The 16,796-nt window shown below is 36.3% G+C and overlaps 1 protein-coding gene across 2 annotated transcripts in view; it reads right to left on the bottom strand.

Annotated features, from left to right (window-relative positions):
* Window positions 1–435: 435 nt before the first annotated feature.
* LOC109099593 (endothelial PAS domain-containing protein 1-like) overlaps window positions 436–16,796 on the bottom strand; it is a 29,433-nt gene continuing 13,072 nt past the window's right edge. The window contains exons 1-12 of one of the 2 annotated variants that reach the window (XM_042767682.1): window positions 14,027–14,141; window positions 13,731–13,933; window positions 11,058–11,164; window positions 8,328–8,475; window positions 8,026–8,243; window positions 6,946–7,160; window positions 6,460–6,570; window positions 5,799–6,211; window positions 2,531–2,657; window positions 2,324–2,435; window positions 2,080–2,235; window positions 436–1,716 (exon numbers count right to left, since the gene is read on the bottom strand). In XM_042767682.1, coding sequence (XP_042623616.1) covers window positions 1,565–1,716; window positions 2,080–2,235; window positions 2,324–2,435; window positions 2,531–2,657; window positions 5,799–6,211; window positions 6,460–6,570; window positions 6,946–7,160; window positions 8,026–8,243; window positions 8,328–8,475; window positions 11,058–11,164; window positions 13,731–13,933; window positions 14,027–14,116 — 2,052 coding nt within the window. In that variant the 5' untranslated portion in view covers window positions 14,117–14,141 and the 3' untranslated portion in view covers window positions 436–1,564. Of the gene's footprint in view, window positions 1,717–2,079; window positions 2,236–2,323; window positions 2,436–2,530; window positions 2,658–5,798; window positions 6,212–6,459; window positions 6,571–6,945; window positions 7,161–8,025; window positions 8,244–8,327; window positions 8,476–11,057; window positions 11,165–13,730; window positions 13,934–14,026; window positions 14,142–16,796 lie in introns of those variants that run through there. The other variant, XM_042767683.1, reaches the window with a different exon arrangement.

Raw genomic sequence — 16,796 nt, 5'->3', positions numbered from 1 at the left:
ATCACAGTCTTGTGGGATACAGAGGCCAGGATCAGAATGTTCCTGTAGCCCAATTGTTGTGTCATTAAAAACAAGTTAATTTTGTAAATTTTCTGTATCCGTATTCTGTATCTGCTGATTCTTTTGGCTTACTTGAAAATTCTTCAACTCACTCAACTAGAGTAGAGTCAACTAGAGTACTCAAATAGAGTAATTAATCATATACATAAGGTGCAATGTAAAGTTGCAAGTGTGAATTGCAATTACAGGGTATTATCCTGCCTAAATGCACCACTTTGATAATCACTAATTTAATTCTAATTCTACTTATATAAGGGTCACTGACCCGGTCCATTATCCAGCCTATTATTGCAACAATAAAGCTAAAAAACAAAAACAAAAAAACACTTGCACTAAGTAAAGTGGATGATGATGGGAAGAATAAGATGAGAGTGATTTGTAAGTAGCACCATTTACATTTTAATTTCTTTTAGACATAATGCAAGCTTTCGTATCTTTCAATGCTACAAAGAAAGACTGTAATACCAAGTCTTTTTACTTTAAGGCATGATACAATTATGATAAAAATATGATAAAATTAGCTTTATATACTTTGTTAAGAAACACAGAAACCCCAGAGTATCATGAGGTGATACACATCACTAAAATCTCATAACGTTAAAAACTACTATATATTAGATATGTACTGTAAAAGAGAAAGTTACAGATTCATCTCTGTCTACTGCTAGGTAGACAAGACCGAGTACCAAGGCACTTCTGAACACCAAATACAAACATTTTTTACGTGTTACAGAGATCTACAGAGACCTCATCTAATGTAGACACAATAGATATGTTTGTATAAGAACATAAAATGCGAAATTTACAGTTCAGTTCTCAAAGAAAGAAGAAAGGAGTTATTTTAAGACAATAGTTAGTGTTGGACGGGCCTGAGAAGATGGCAAAGACATACCACTATACTGTGGGTTTTTTAGTTTGGTCTTCCATTTGGATCTTTTAAAATAAAGTGCTTTAGATGACAGAAACTATACATTTAATACAACATTTGTCATGATTGTGAAAAGTAGAGGAATAAGATTCCACTACTAATGTTCTAAATGGGAAAATAGACATGTTTCTGAGCTACACAGTTTTAAGTCACATTTGTTGCTGGTACAATGCTGAAGCAAATATTTAAGGCAATAGGCAAAACAGTATTTGATTTATACAAACCATATGTATTCCAAGCTGAATGAATAAGTTACAAATGAAACTACCATTTAAACTATATATATATATATATATATATATATATATATTTTTGCAACAGTGAAAAATCTGTTAAATCAGACCATAAATGTTAAGAACACTTAGCATCTGAAGGCTCAGGACAATATTAGAGTGTAAGATAGCACAGAACGTGGTACGTCTAAACACATTTTTCAAATATATATATTAAAATATTACACAGGTCTTAAAGGAAAATGTACAAATACGTCTAAATAAAGACTGATAATACATGTGTAAAAGATAACAGCATATATAGACAAAGTTGGATGAATGGATCACAGCAGAAGCTCTGGGTCTACGTGGTCTGGTCCAAAGCTCTCAAGAGGTCACTGCCCTGAAGCAGATGCAGGTTTCCCTGTAGAGGCACGTTTACCTCACAGTCATATCGTGTCAGCTCTGGCAGACAGTATGAGTCAAATGATGGGCCTAACAGTTGATTTATTATGCCTGTCAAAAATAAAAGACACATGTAATGCAAACGTTGCATAGATAAAGACCCATTTGATCCAGTTATGGTCTGAAAACTATTGTATGACTTCAGAAGATTTGGAATATGCACTACCATTCAAACATTTTAAAGAAATAATACTTTTATTGGACAAGGACATATTCAATTAACCAAAATTGACAGAAAAGACTTCAATAATTTAACAAAAGTTTACAGTTTCAAACAAATGCTATTCTTTTGAACTTTCTATTCATCAAAGAATCTTGAAATGAATCACAGTTTCCACAAAAACATTAAGCAGCACAATGTTTTCAACACTGATAATAATAAGAATTGGCATTATAGAAAGGCTGGAGACTGACCTGTGTGTTTGTGTAGAGGCATCATGTTGTATTGTCTGTTACTGGGAGAGAAGAATGACTCTGGGAAATGCTGTTTGGGATCCTCTGAGCTCCCTTTGAGAGACTGACTGCAGCCGTGAGGAGAAACCAATCCACTTTGCATATGTGGAAATTTATCTGTCAAAAAGGAACAAAGGAGTGTGTAAATTTCAGTATAAAAAAAATTAGAAAACAACTAAAGATGTTTAAGAGAGAGGTGATGTACCTGTTAGCACACTTGTGCTGAGAGACTTTCTGACAGAGAAAGCGCAGCTGTCGACGTTCATCGTCTTCATCCTTTTCTGCATTCCATCTGCAGACTTGTGAGGAGCTACCACCTGCTGAACATACGTTATGTTAACATTCTGTCTTTAGTATCACTATGTGAACTTTACTCCTTTCTATTAATCTACAGTGAGATCTGAAAGATTACCTTTAAAATATCAGTGAAAGAGCATGATGTACTGAACTCTGATTGCCTCTTCCGTTTAAAGCTGTTGACGAGAGCTATCTGACCCACATTCCTGCCTTTCTGTACAGGGGCAAAGCTCTCATAAAATCTGAAAATAGCATGAAAAATTAAATCAATGAATGAACATGACATTTGTTATAACACACTACTGTTCGAAAGTTCTGAATACTTTAATGAATACTTTTATTCAGCAAGAATGCATTAAATTGATCTAAAGTGACAATACAGACATTAATGATGTTACAAAGAGTCCTAAAAAAAATACTGCTGAAAATTCAGCATTGCCATCACAGGAATAAATTATTTTTTAAAATATGTTAAAACAGAAAATAGCAACAAAAATATTTTGCAATAATTCTGTTTTCACTGTATTTTTGAACAAATAAATGCAGCCTCGTTGAGAATAAAAAATAAAAAAAACCTTTAAAAACATTAAAAAATCTTACCAACTCCAAACATTTAGAAATGTAGTTTATGTAAAGAAACAGCAATGCATTGATATTCCTTAAAACGTTCTGATTAATCCATCATATCATCACCTACATTATCTACTTTGAAAACATATCTTAAAACATGTCAGTAACACTTTACAATAAGGTTGCACTAGTTAATGTTAGTTGATATATTAACTAACATGAACGAACAATGAACAGGACATTTTTTACAGTATTGATTAATCTTTGTTAATGTTAGTTAATGAAAATACAGTCATTCATTGTTAGTTCATGTTAATTCACAGTGCATTAACTAATGTTAACAAGCACAACTTTTGATTTGAATAATGCATTAATAAATGTTAAAATTAACATTAACTAAGATTAATTAATGCTGTAGAAGTATTGTTCATTCTTAGTTCATGTTAACTAAAGTAGTTAACTAATGTTAACTAACAGAACCTTGTAAAGTGTTACCAACATATCTTTTTTCTCTGGTTTCTGCTTAACATGAAAACACCATTATTTATTTATGTATTTATTTATTTATGTTTTCTTTGTTTGGTGATGTTTTGTTTAATTATTTTTTCTTTTCCTATTTTCTTTCTCGTTTATACATTTCGTTTTTAAGGATCTTAAATTTTATATGTCTTAATAATACTTTTATTTGTTGGTTGATATTTTTATGTTTTGGCTGTGCAGCACCATGGTCAGCGCACATTGCTTTTAAAGGGTTACTCCACCCCAAAATGAAAATTTTGTCATTAATCACTTACCCCCATGTCGCTCCAAACCCGTAAAAGCGCCGTTCGTCTTCAGAACACAATTTAAGATATTTTGGATGAAAACCGGGAGGCTTGTGACTGTCCCATAGACTGCCAAGTAAATTACACTGTCAAGGTCCAGAAAAGTGTGAAAGACATCGTCAGAATAGTTCATCTGCCATCAGTGGTTCAACCGTAACGTTACGAAGCGACAAGAATACTTTTTGTAAACAAAGAAAACAAAAATAACTACTTTATTTAACAATTCGTCTTCTCTGTGTCTCCGTAGCACCATTTTGGTGAACATCCGTTGAACGCAAGCAGCTTACGCTCTTCTGTGTCAGCCGCGACACAAGGTTAAGCTTTCTACGTGTATTTACGCTTTGATTTAAACGAAAACAGCACATCTGTGCAGAGCGGCTGACACAGAAGAGAGTACACTGCTTGTGTTTAGCGGATGTTCTCCAAAATGGCGCTACGGTGATGCGGAGAGATACAGAGGAGACGAATTGTTGAATAAAATCGTTATTTTTGTTTTCTTCGCGTACAAAAAGTATTCTCGTCGCTTCATAATGTTACAGTTGAACCACTGATGGCAGATGGACTATTCCAGGGGTCGGCAACCTTTTCGACATGATGTGCCATTTTTTATTTTTCTGGTGAACCACTGTGCCAACACCTGGTTAACACTCCCCCCCCCACACCTTCCTGTGCTTTGTACAGTGCATACACATTTTTAAATGATACGATAAAAAAAGCCTATTTGATTTTCATGCAAAAAGTTTCAGAAGATTTTTTCATAAATAGTTTTTTAAACTTTTCAAAAGTTTCTTGAATAACAGATATACAGTGTGACCATACTGAACATCACTGCATGTGTGTGCGACAAGGTCAGTGCATTAAAACCGTTCAGTTTAATCACCGTTCTACATTAATGTGCTGCTTTAATTGATGCAGGCGTGCACACACACACCACTGGCAGACAGATCTGAGATTGCGCTGTGCAAAAAGTAACATTTAAGCTCATAAACTTGTTGTCAGCACTGTCACGCTTGTGCTTCTGTCACCAGTAAACCCCGCCTACTTTGATTTGATTGGCCATCACAGTCATTTTGACATTGACGAGCGCTGTTAGACCGCTGAGGCTTTAATCTGAAATGCCAGTATGTGCAGCGGTCGCACGCGCATCCGTAGGCTAGCACAAGTTAATTCTCACACTTTAATAGTGTTTATAGCTCCTAACAGGCTGTGTGACTATGAGACGTTATTACCTCAAAATGTACGTCAGTATACAGTTTTCTCTATTGCTCACGTGCCAGCGATTATCCCTTTGCGTGCCACTGTTGGCACGCGTGCCGTAGGTTGCCGACCCCTGGACTATTCTGATGATGTCTTTCATACTTTTCTGGACCTTGGCAGTCTATGGGACAGTCCCAAGCCTCCTGGTTTTCCTCCAAAATATCTTAAATTGTGTTCTGAAGACGAACAAAGCTTTTACGGATTTGGAACGACATGGCGGTAAGTGAGTAATGACAAAAATTTCCTTTTGGGGTGGAGTATCCCTTTAAGGTTCTATATTAGGTTCTATATAAACTTGACGTTGACCTTTATACATAAGAATCTATAGCTGCTTTTATATTTGGTTGTCCTTGACATCAGAAAGTTTGAAATTCTCTGTTCAGCTGTCCCACTGACTGCAGCTACAACATATTTGCACACTAATTTGCAAACTGGTGTTCTTTTTTCTTCAATTTGCATGCCAATTTGTGTCTGGTCTAGACTTTTTTGTTGCATATTTTCAGTCATTTATGTGTTTATTCTATAAGATGTCCTCAAACACAGACAACAGAAAACAAGATTACTAGTACTGTCATAATGAAAAGTGATTGCAGCATTTTTCTACACAAAAGGTTACACAATTCACTTTCTTGCAAAGATCTATTTCCTTGTGGGAATCCTTATCTAGTTAATCACTGCTGCCCAGTTTGTGTTTTGCTAAATAAAACACACTTGTAAATTAATGATAATCACCTTTGCTGTGGTAGTGCAGAGTTGAAATCGCATGTTTGTCCTGGATATGCTATGCTTTGGTCATCCATGCATCCGATATCTGCATGTTCATACTGTGAGGGTGGGTCACGGGGCCACTGAAGACTCTGTCTACCCTCCTTAGAGGAATGTGGGATGTTTGGTGCGGTTTGGTAAGGCTGCACATGTGCCATGTCCGGACATGTGTTAGTGCCGCTTTTGTTGTCAGGAGGGAAAGGACTCAGGGGCTGGAAGAGGTCAGCCACGCTGCTGAAGCTGTGCTGGAGGGCTGTGCTCAGGCCTGGACCTGTGTCAGGCACTGGCTCCTCCAGGCAGATGGGGTGCAGCTGGAAGTCCTCACCATCCATTGGGATGTATGGAGCAAGAGTCTCCAGGTCCAGATCGCTCAGGTCCAACTGCACACAATTAGATTACCAAATATTTACTTAAAATATACAGTTGTCGAGAAAAAAATAATATCGAAAGACACTAAAAATATACTAGCAATATTTTTAGAAGAAGAAAAATGTAGAATAAATTTGTTCACACAATCCAGCCTGTGTGCCCATCAAAAGACAAAGGAATGAAACAAAAAAATTGTGGTAGAATTGGAATAGCATTTCATCTATTACAGATTAAATTGCTTGTATTGTACCACACTCACCTGGGAGCCAGTGGGATTTGTGGCTACAGAGTCAGAGGCAAATAGCTTCTCTGTCACCTGCACCTTCAGATCACACTCTCCACTCCCACAGTAATCTTCTGGACTGCTAGGCTGCAGACATACACATCACAACACATTAAACCACTTCAACACACCATAATGTTAAATACATCTTAATTGCATCACTATTTAAAGAGGTCATATCACGAGGACACAAAAAATGGAACTGGTTTGTATATATAAGTCTTAAAGGTACAGCAACATTTTTTTCAAAGGGTCAGAGAACAGGTCATGAGTGACCATAAAAACTAAAGGCACTTTCGGACCTTAGTTCTAGGAACTAGCCAGCAGGGTCATTCATAGAGAATCAGTTTCGAAAGCGAAAACTCCCGCCAGTAGTTCTAGAAACTATAAAAAGGTTCCTCCAGTGCAAAAGTGCCTTAATTGACTGTTTTTGACATATGACCAGATGGAGATAGGACATACTGTAGAACAACTGCTGCGGCCACTTAAGCAGGGTGTGGAACAGGGCGTGCATTTTCCTGCAGGAGGCACCTGGGGTCTGGTAAAGGTGGAGGGCATGTTGGACAGTTTTCTATCAAGACTGCCATCAGGGGGTGTGTCCACAACCCATGACGGTCCCACCACAGGAAGCTTGGTGGACTTGGAGAAGAAAGTCTGTTCTTCAAAATCTGGCCTATCTGCAAATGCACATGACAAGTCAACAAACTTCAACATGTGGGATAAAAAAGACTGAAACGAGATGCAATCTCATAGAATTACTACATAAAGAGCCAAGGAAGATCATCTTACAGTGGATAGACACACCTTAAACAACACAATGTACTACAGTTTAATGCTCACTACTACTATCTGGTTCATTTTTTAAGTGAGAGTTACATGAGAATACATGCTTACATAAATAAAAATAAGATGTTAAAAACAACCTCAGCCATCACCGAAAGCAATTATAGAAGTGTTGTAAGCATCGCAAGGAGGTGACTTCCATCCCATGCAGTGGTTTTATGTGTGAAGACATGCATTCTGATGAAAAGACAATTTAGTATACCCCATTATAGCCCTGTTGTGAGGAGAAACACACAAACACTGCCTTCTGCCATTGGTAAACCTTCAAAAGCACAGGTGATGTTGAAATATAACATTTACTTTTATTATTAAAAATTGAACAAAAAAAAATCATTTTAATAATACAAAACTGTTTATGCTAAAGCCAACGCTAAGCCATAAGATGCCCATATGTTGTAGAGCAGATAGATTCAGCTTTCCTTTATGTTGTCACATATTGCGTACCCTGCAGCAAAGCCAAGCTACAGTGCCAATGAACTACAGTACAACAACATCTGCTGCAACATCGCAGCTTATGACCTGGGCAGTGTATGTGTGTGATTGGCTGTGATTGTGAGGTAGAGTAAGGAGAGCCAAGGGAAGGAGCAAGAGTTCATGCATGCAGGATGGGAGTAGATTTGTAATCAGGGGTTGAGGATGTGAAGAGGGTGAAGCTATTGTAGGGGGAATGGTTGAAGTAGTGCCGGGTTGCGCTCTGACCAAAGTCCAGGGCAATGATGGCATCTCCTGGCATGGGCGCTAACTGAGCTAACTCCTCAGGCTCCTCCTTGAGCTTAGTGAAAAGAATGTCTTCAGCTTCTGAAACAGAGGAAGCTCTACCCTGGCTGAACAGTTCTCCCATGCTACACATGTGGTAGGGCTTGAACAGAGACTCCGTCTGATCCAGGGAGAAGATGACAGACTGCTCCTCAACAGAACTAAAAAACAATGACAGCATGAGAAGAATATCGTAACAGCATCAACCGTGACAGGGATCTCTAGTGTTTCATTGAATACAATACCTCAGGACATAGTTGATGCAGATGATGCACTGTGGTTGGGAGTTGCGATTGTTGTAGATGACGGTTGCCTGGGTCTCAACCCACACGTAGCCCCCGTGCTTGGCTAGCATTCTGTACTGGCCACTCACCACTTGACCCTTATTACAAACTGAAGACAAAAACAGCGATTGTTAAATGCAACAAAAATAAAACAGATACACTAACATTTATGCCAAACGCGTGAATGTAAAGTATTTACAAATTTTCTTTATTTTTTCTTTATTGCTAATCAAGTTGAAAAGACCATTGGCCAGGCATCTAAAATTAGCATTTAAAAATAATTATTTTGTCATTTTTGTTTCATTCTTGTTAAATCAGAAAATTAGAATGATTTCTGAAGGATCATGTGACACTGAAGACTGAAATAATGGCTGCTGAAAATTCAGATTTGCCATTACAGGAATAAATAAAATTTTAATAAAAACATTTTTTGTTTTTTATTGTTACAATATTTCACAATATCCTTTTTTAAAAAACAAATAAATGCAGCCTTGGTGAGCTTAAAAACTTAATATTATTTTTCACATTTAACAAATATTTTTAGACAATTTTTAAACATTTTTTCACAATTAGACATATCTATTTAATTAAATAAAAAGATGTAAATAAAACACTAGCAAAAATATCTGTGTTTTCACAGCACTTTGTGGCTAATGAATGATTTGATCATGCAAATAACTTTCCTTGTGTGACATTATTCGGGATGTGCTCTGTAGAATGTAGCTGTCTTTGAATAAGGTCCATTACTGCAGCTCATGTAAGTAAAGTAATTTTTCAAATCAAAAGGTCTTGCTATTACGTAATACTCCAGGCACTTATCACCGGTAGAGGCCAGTGAAGAAGAGCAGAGCAGAGCGCTGATCTGGATTAAAGACATCACAGGAACCAGATCAGAGGTGCTGCACACTTCAAAGGCTTGTTAACCTCTAATGCACTAGCTAATCAGGTGGGCCATTCTGAACAAGCAAATCTGAGAGCTTTTGGGTTGTTGCAGATGAAGTCAAAGGGTATATAATGGGATTCAGGCCATCTACTCAGCCTCAATACCTCATGTGGCAACAACAATCAAATCAGTTTCCTCTGAACAAACAAAATCACATTCAAAACAAGACTGGACAGGAGGCTTTGTATACAGTATCATCTTGTGGTTTAAGAAGAAACTGGAAGTTGTCCATGTGAGGGAACTATTCTCAGTGCACCTTTACAATAAAAAGGTTTATGTATTGCTTATGCCTAAGATGCATTGGAAATATAATTCATGTAAATCAGTGGTCGCCAAAGACATCAAACTCAATTGAATATCATGACCATAAAAAAAAAAAACAAAAAAAAAAAAAAAAAAATCCATTACTCCACTCCACTCACTGTACTTTATTTACTTATTCTTACTTTCAGGTGCTAATGTGTCTCATTCAGACTTTCTGCTGTGTTTGTTTTATGCAGATACCTGTATGTTTTTATGTAGCATAATTTTGTTTTTGCTTTAAATCCTGTAAATCTAATTCAAAAACAACTGCTCATGCAACATGTGTGTAGCATCTTTTTTTGGATCATGATTGAAATGCAGTTGTTGCCAATTGTTTCAAATGCCTACAGAATTTTTTAAATAACCAATAAATAAATTTGCTTTAAAAAAATAGCAACCATTATCATAATTGGCCAATTTGCTAGTTAAAAATAAATAAATAAATAAATAACAGAATCTGAATCGGCCATGAAAAATCATGATAGGTGCATCACTAATTAAAATACTAAATAAAAGGCCTCAAATTGGAAGTACAATCTGGGCTGCCTTTTTCTATCAATTCTTCAATAGATAGATCTTGTCTTTCATAAAAGCTGAGGTCAGGGATCTTGGGCTTAATGTAAAAAGTAAAATGTCATTATTATGAGGGGATAAATTAAAAAAACACAAGATTTAAAAAAAAAACTTATGACAAACGTACATTTTTGTCAATAATAATTGTCACTTTTATTTCATTATGATTTGGTACTTTAAGCTCATAATTTTTACTTTCTTTCTTTTTGGCACAGAAATGGGCTTCCATACATAAAAGAGAATGTACAATTTACAAAATTTAGAATGTATCAAATGTAGATTTTTTTCAAACAGTCTTTAAGGTTAGAACTATACTGTAGGTTTAAGTTCCTGGGAGGCTGATTTTAAAAGCAAGTGGCTGAAAACATTAAATGTAGAGTCTACAGCATCTGTTAAGTAAATAAACAATGCAATGCAACAACCATTGAGTTTAAAAATATCCTTCAACAATTCCTGGAGCCCGGCGGGACATCTGTTTCCCTCAGTCATCAAGCCCATAGGAACGCCTCAGGTCTACAAGATTTTGAACTCAAGTAGTTTACCCATGGATAGAGATGAGAGGCATGGATCTATTCCAGACTGTGAGTCACTTCAGGACGCAGTGGAGGTAAATTAGACAAAACAGTTGAGACCTTGACATATTCACACAATGAGCTACTGCGTTGTCATTTGCATAAAATGGAGGTACGGATAACAAAGCAAACTAAGAAAACTGTGTCTACCCTATGGCTTTGTTCAGACAGGCATTTCCAATTAAAATCTGTTTAGACTTGAAAAGGCTACTGTGCATCTTTGAAAAAGACCCCATGAAACCCAACTTATGTTTTTGTGCCTCCCGGATTTGTGTTTGTCAGATGTAAACAGGTACTCACGATTTTGGTGGCTCTTCGTCATGCTTTCAGAATCCAAAGCATGGCAGAACTCATACACTGAACGGCCAAGAAGTTCCTCTGGCCTATACCCGATCAGGCTGCTTACTCTGAAACACAAAGACAGGTCAAGAATAAAACTAATGGAACAGTCAAAACAAAGTGTGATTGATTTAAACCACATCATTAACCAAGATTCATGACTGTCAATTATATCTGGTGAAAACAATCGAAATGTGCTGCTGGGAGCCAGTGTAAACTCCCTGCTAAGCTTAGTGAGAACAAATGATTACAAGTGGGGCCCTTTTTAAATGGAGCTATAAATCTCTCACGCAAAACATTTGTACTTGTTCTCTCCGATCATTATCTTTAATGTCAGTTTTCCAAAAAGACAAAGGCCACGCCCTTGTCTGTTTTTGAAGCACTTTAGCGAGTGCAAAATTCAAGACAGATGTGGGCTTGTCTATTAATCAAAATTGAATTTGATGCAATGCTCAATATCTTCACCAAAACATTTTTTTGTGCTGTTGAATACTCCATACAAACTCATGCAATTGTTCTTTTTTTGTTATTATATCTGAACCTTCAGTATTACCCTGGAACAGCCTCTCATTTTTCTGTTCCAGTAAGGGCTTTTAAAGGGATAGTTCCAAAAATTAATGTTCTGTCATTAATTACCCTCATGTCGTTCCAAAAATTACGGTTGAACCACTATTTTAATGATGTCCTTACTATGTTTTACTAAAGCACTCGGATTTCATCAAAAATATCTTAATTTGTGTTACGAAGATGAACGAAGGTTTTACAGGTTTGGAACGACATGAGGGTGAGTGATTAATAGGGTTGGGAATCGTTAGAAATTTTCCAGTTCCGGTTCTGGTTCCGGTTCAGCCTAACGGTTCCGGTTCCATTAAAATCATTAAACAACTATTAAAAAAACGGAAAAAAAGGAAAAATGCACAATACTCAAATACTCAATGCTCAATACTGTTTATTACTTACTGTCAACTTAATTTAAAGGTTGGCAATGTCAAAATTCAACATAAATATTACAGTATACAAATTTTCAAGTTCTGATTCCATTTAAATGAACTATTATTATGTTTTTTACCTTTTTACCTTCTTTGAATGTAGTGTTGCTGGAAGGTAGTAAGTATGTTGAGTAATGCTAGTTCATCAATCAGCATGTGCTTCAAAGTTGATGTTTATCAATATCATTTTGCTTTTCAAGCAGGAATGAGCTGGTTGGCCAAATAGTCCCTTGAGGGCTAAGACACTTGTTCATTTCCCTAAATTAATGAAATATAAACTGTTATACTTATAACCATGTATACACACACACTCCATAAAGCCCCTACTTTACAAATAATAATGCAGTCAGGAGATTGTGTGATGCAATGATTGGTTTCCACATTTTTAAACATTTAATATGCATGAAAATAAATATTTAGTCAGTATGTATATTAAACTCTTGAAATGAGCTGTACACTAAATAATCTAACCCTCATACTTACATAACAATAGCAGTCTATTTATTTAGTGGTCCAAGTTGAAGTCAGTAAGTATATTAATGACAATATGGGACAAATATAATGTGTACATGTACAGTCAGACAAAACAACGTGCACAGTTATGAAAGGCGCGAGTGTGCGTACAGTCGTGGGAAACGTGTTTGGCAGTTTGGCAGCATTTCTGTTATTTGGTTTATGACATCCTTTACGGGAAACGCCGAATCGTCAGAACACCGGCACAAGGCTGCTCACAGCGCTTGGTCACCTGTCGCACCAGAACCGTTTTTAGAACCAAATCTTAGAAATTGCTCACGGTTCTTGTTCTTTTAAAAAAACAGAACTCTATTCCCAACCCTAGTGATTAATGACAGAATTTTCATTTTTGGGTGAACTATCCCGTTAATGAATGCAGTGCGGTCAATAATGAGTCATACTACAGTACGCAACTTGATATTGCACTAAAGTACATATCGTGAACTGCACAGATTCTAGTGCAATCAAACGCTCTCTAGTGTGAGAATGTCCCACTCCCTCAAACCACATGCGATTGATTGGCAACTAGCAAATCATGATTCGCGTCTGTAAACTAAAGTAAAATGAGTTTTACAAAGCTTGTGGCTAATAAATAAATGATATTCTAATAATAAAAAATGTAAATCACATTTGCATATAAAGCTATGGATTTAACAAACACTTCAACAGCACAAGAAAGAAACTACATGTGTTCATCAAGCAATTTCATAGAACCTAAAATTCATAAAAATATTTCCATTATATAACAACCAAACCAAGTGGCTTTTATTTTAAAGACAGCATAAAAAAGGAAAAATTTTGAGTTTTTAAATGACAAAATAAATAAATGTCCTATTCAAAATGAGAAATAAATAAAACTTAATTTACCAAGACACCTGTTGGTTAATTGTCATTTCAAAAATTTTAAAAGGACGGTTGAGTTAGTTCATGGATCATTTGCATGCAGATGCCTTCATATGATATTTGTATAGATATTTTATATCTAATTAAATTAAATTTGTCATCTTTTGTTGTTGTTGTTGTTGTTGTTGTTGCCCTTTGTGTCTATATATTTTTGGGCCCACTGTTCATGCACATAAACAAGTACATATACAATACGCACATATATGTCAATTAGTGAACAGTCTCTTGCCTCTCATCACAGTAGATAAACTTCATGTCCATACTGTGTCTGCTCATGAACGTCTTGCTGTCAAGAGGTGTGTCAACATTTGAGGGGTGTGGGATCGGCGCACACAGCATAGTGACACATGTGAGGGGTGGCTCCGAAAACCCATAGAGGACTTGAGGGGGGCGGCTGCTGCACACTTGGAGATGCCCCGTGCAATGCAGCACCTGAAAGACAGAGCAGCAACACCATATTTTACTTGATAGGCACATGCACATGTGCTCTGCATGGTGTTGTATGACATGCTTATTCATTCTTACCTTCCAGCTGGCTGATTTGAGGTTGACATTGCGACCTCTATTGGTGACTGTACATTTCATCCTCATAAAAAAATCTCTGCCCATGCTCATATCTTTCCCTCTTCTGCCAACACAGGTCCTGTCAATCAAACAACTCATAAGACATATGCTTAAAAATCATGTATTTACTATATATGTATTTACTATATATGTGCATGCAAAAAGCTTTTTTCTAGCACATTCAGAGGACTTTGTCTGTCAGTGGGTTGTGGATGCTAGGTGCAAAGTTCAACTGAATCAGTCTGTTGAAACCTTAACTACAGTATATGGAACTCTCTGTGTTATTGCATTAGGATTATCTCTAAACGACCAATGAAATGGCAAGAAATGACAGACCTGTGAAAGATAAAACAAAGAGGAGGAGGAACATTTGCTATGCGGAAAGGCCCCCTAACTCTCATTCTGAGTACACACTGCTTACATGACAGCAACAGAAATAGTACCTTTCAGAAACTACTGAGCTAGAGTAAAGGCCAAAAAAAGTTCACGCCAAATTTGGTGCTAAAATGACATGAAAACAAAAATTTACAAGCTATGTTTAGCATCAAAACTATTCAAATAAAGTCTGCTGAATTCCTGCCAATGCCTGAAATGAATACAAAGGCTGAATAAATTCCTGATTAGGCCCTGGCTATAGTCTCGCATGCTTTTTAAAGCTATGATATTACTGTCTGAGTGTTCCATGAATTGAAAGGCAGTTGTTGCCATTTGTTTCAAATGCCTACAGAATTTTTTAAATACCAATAAAATAAATTTGCTTTAAAAAAAAATAGCAACCATTATCATAATTGGCCAATTTGCTAGTTTAAAAATAAATAAATAAATAAATAACAGAATCTGAATCGGCCATGAAAATCATGATAGGTGCATCACTAATTAAAATACTAAATAAAAGGCCTCAAATTGGAAGTACAATCTGGGTCTGCCTTTTTCTATCAATTCTTCATAGAATAGATCTGTCTTTCATAAAAGCTGAGGTCAGGGATCTTGGCTTAATGTAAAAAAGTAAAATGTCATTATTATGAGGAGATAAATTAAAAAAACACAAGATTTAAAAAAAAAACTTTATGACAAACGTACATTTTTTTGTCAATAATAATTGTCACTTTTATTTCATTATGATTTGCGTACTTAAGCTCATAAGTTTTTACTTTCTTTCTTTTTGGCACAGAAATGGGCTTCCATACATAAAAGAGAATGTACAATTTACAAAATTTAGAATGTATCAAAATGTAGATTTTTTTTCAAACAGTCTTTAAGGTTAGAACTATACTGTAGGTTTAAGTTCCTGGGAGGCTGATTTTAAAAGCAAGTGACTGAAAACATTAAATGTAGAGTCTACAGCATCTGTTAAGTAAATAAACAATGCAATGCAACAACCATTGAGTTTAAAAATATCCTTCAAACAATTCCTGGAGCCCGGCGGGACATCTGTTTTCCCTCAGTCATCAAGCCCATAGGAACGCCTCAGGTCTACAAGATTTTGAACTCAAGTAGTTTACCCATGGATAGAGATGGAGAGGCATGGATCTATTCCAGACTGTGAGTCACTTCAGGACGCAGTGGAGGTAAATTAGACAAAACAGTTGAGACCTTGACATATTCACACAATGAGCTACTGCGTTGTCATTTGCATGAAATGGAGGTACGGATAACAAAGCAAACTAAGAAAACTGTGTCTACCCTATGGCTTTGTTCAGACAGGCATTTCCAATTAAAATCTGTTTAGACTTGAAAAGGCTACTGTGCATCTTTGAAAAAGACCCCATGAAACCCAACTTATGTTTTTGTGCCTCCCGGATTTGTGTTTGTCAGATGTAAACAGGTTACTCACGATTTTGGTGGCTCGTTCGTCATGCTTTCAGAATCCAAAGCATGGCAGAACTCATACACTGAACGGCCAAGAAGTTCCTCTGGCCTATACCCGATCAGGCTGCTTACTCTGAAACACAAAGACAGGTCAAGAATAACACTAATGGAACAGTCAAAAACAAAGTGGTGATTGATTTAAACCACATCATTAACCAAGATTCATGACTGTCAATTATATCTGGTGAAAACAATCGAAATGTGCTGCTGGGAGCCAGTGTAAACTCCCTGCTAAGCTTAGTGAGAACAAATGATTACAAGTGGGCCCTTTTTAAATGGAGCTATAAATCTCTCACGCAAAACATTTGTACTTGTTCTCTCCGATCATTATCTTTAATGTCAGTTTTCCAAAAAGACAAAGGCCACGCCCTTGTCTGTTTTTGAAGCACTTTAGCGAGTGCAAAATTCAAGACAGATGTGGGCTTGTCTATTAATCAAAATTGAATTTGATGCAATGCTCAATATCTTCACCAAAAAATTTTTTTGTGCTGTTGAATACTCCATACAAACTCATGCAATTGTTATTTTTTTGTTATTATATCTGAACCTTCAGTATTACCCTGGAACAGCCTCTCATTTTTCTGTTCCAGTAAGGGCTTTTAAAGGGATAGTTCCAAAAATTAATGTTCTGTCATTAATTACCCTCATGTCGTTCCAAAAATTACGGTTGAACCACTATTTTACTATTTTAATGATGTCCTTACTATGTTTTACTAAAGCACTCGGATTTCATCAAAAATATCTTAATTTGTGTTACGAAGATGAACGAAGGTTTTACAGGTTTGGAAATACACAATTTTGAGTAAACAATAGGGTTGGGAATCGTTAGAAATTTTCCAGTTCCGGTTCTGGTTCCGGTTCA

Source organism: Cyprinus carpio, chromosome A12 (genome assembly GCF_018340385.1).
Source record: "Cyprinus carpio isolate SPL01 chromosome A12, ASM1834038v1, whole genome shotgun sequence".
Classification (NCBI taxonomy): Eukaryota; Metazoa; Chordata; class Actinopteri; order Cypriniformes; family Cyprinidae; genus Cyprinus; species Cyprinus carpio.
The sequence above is the reverse complement of the archived record's forward strand: the minus strand, read 5'-3'. Positions and strand labels throughout refer to the sequence as shown.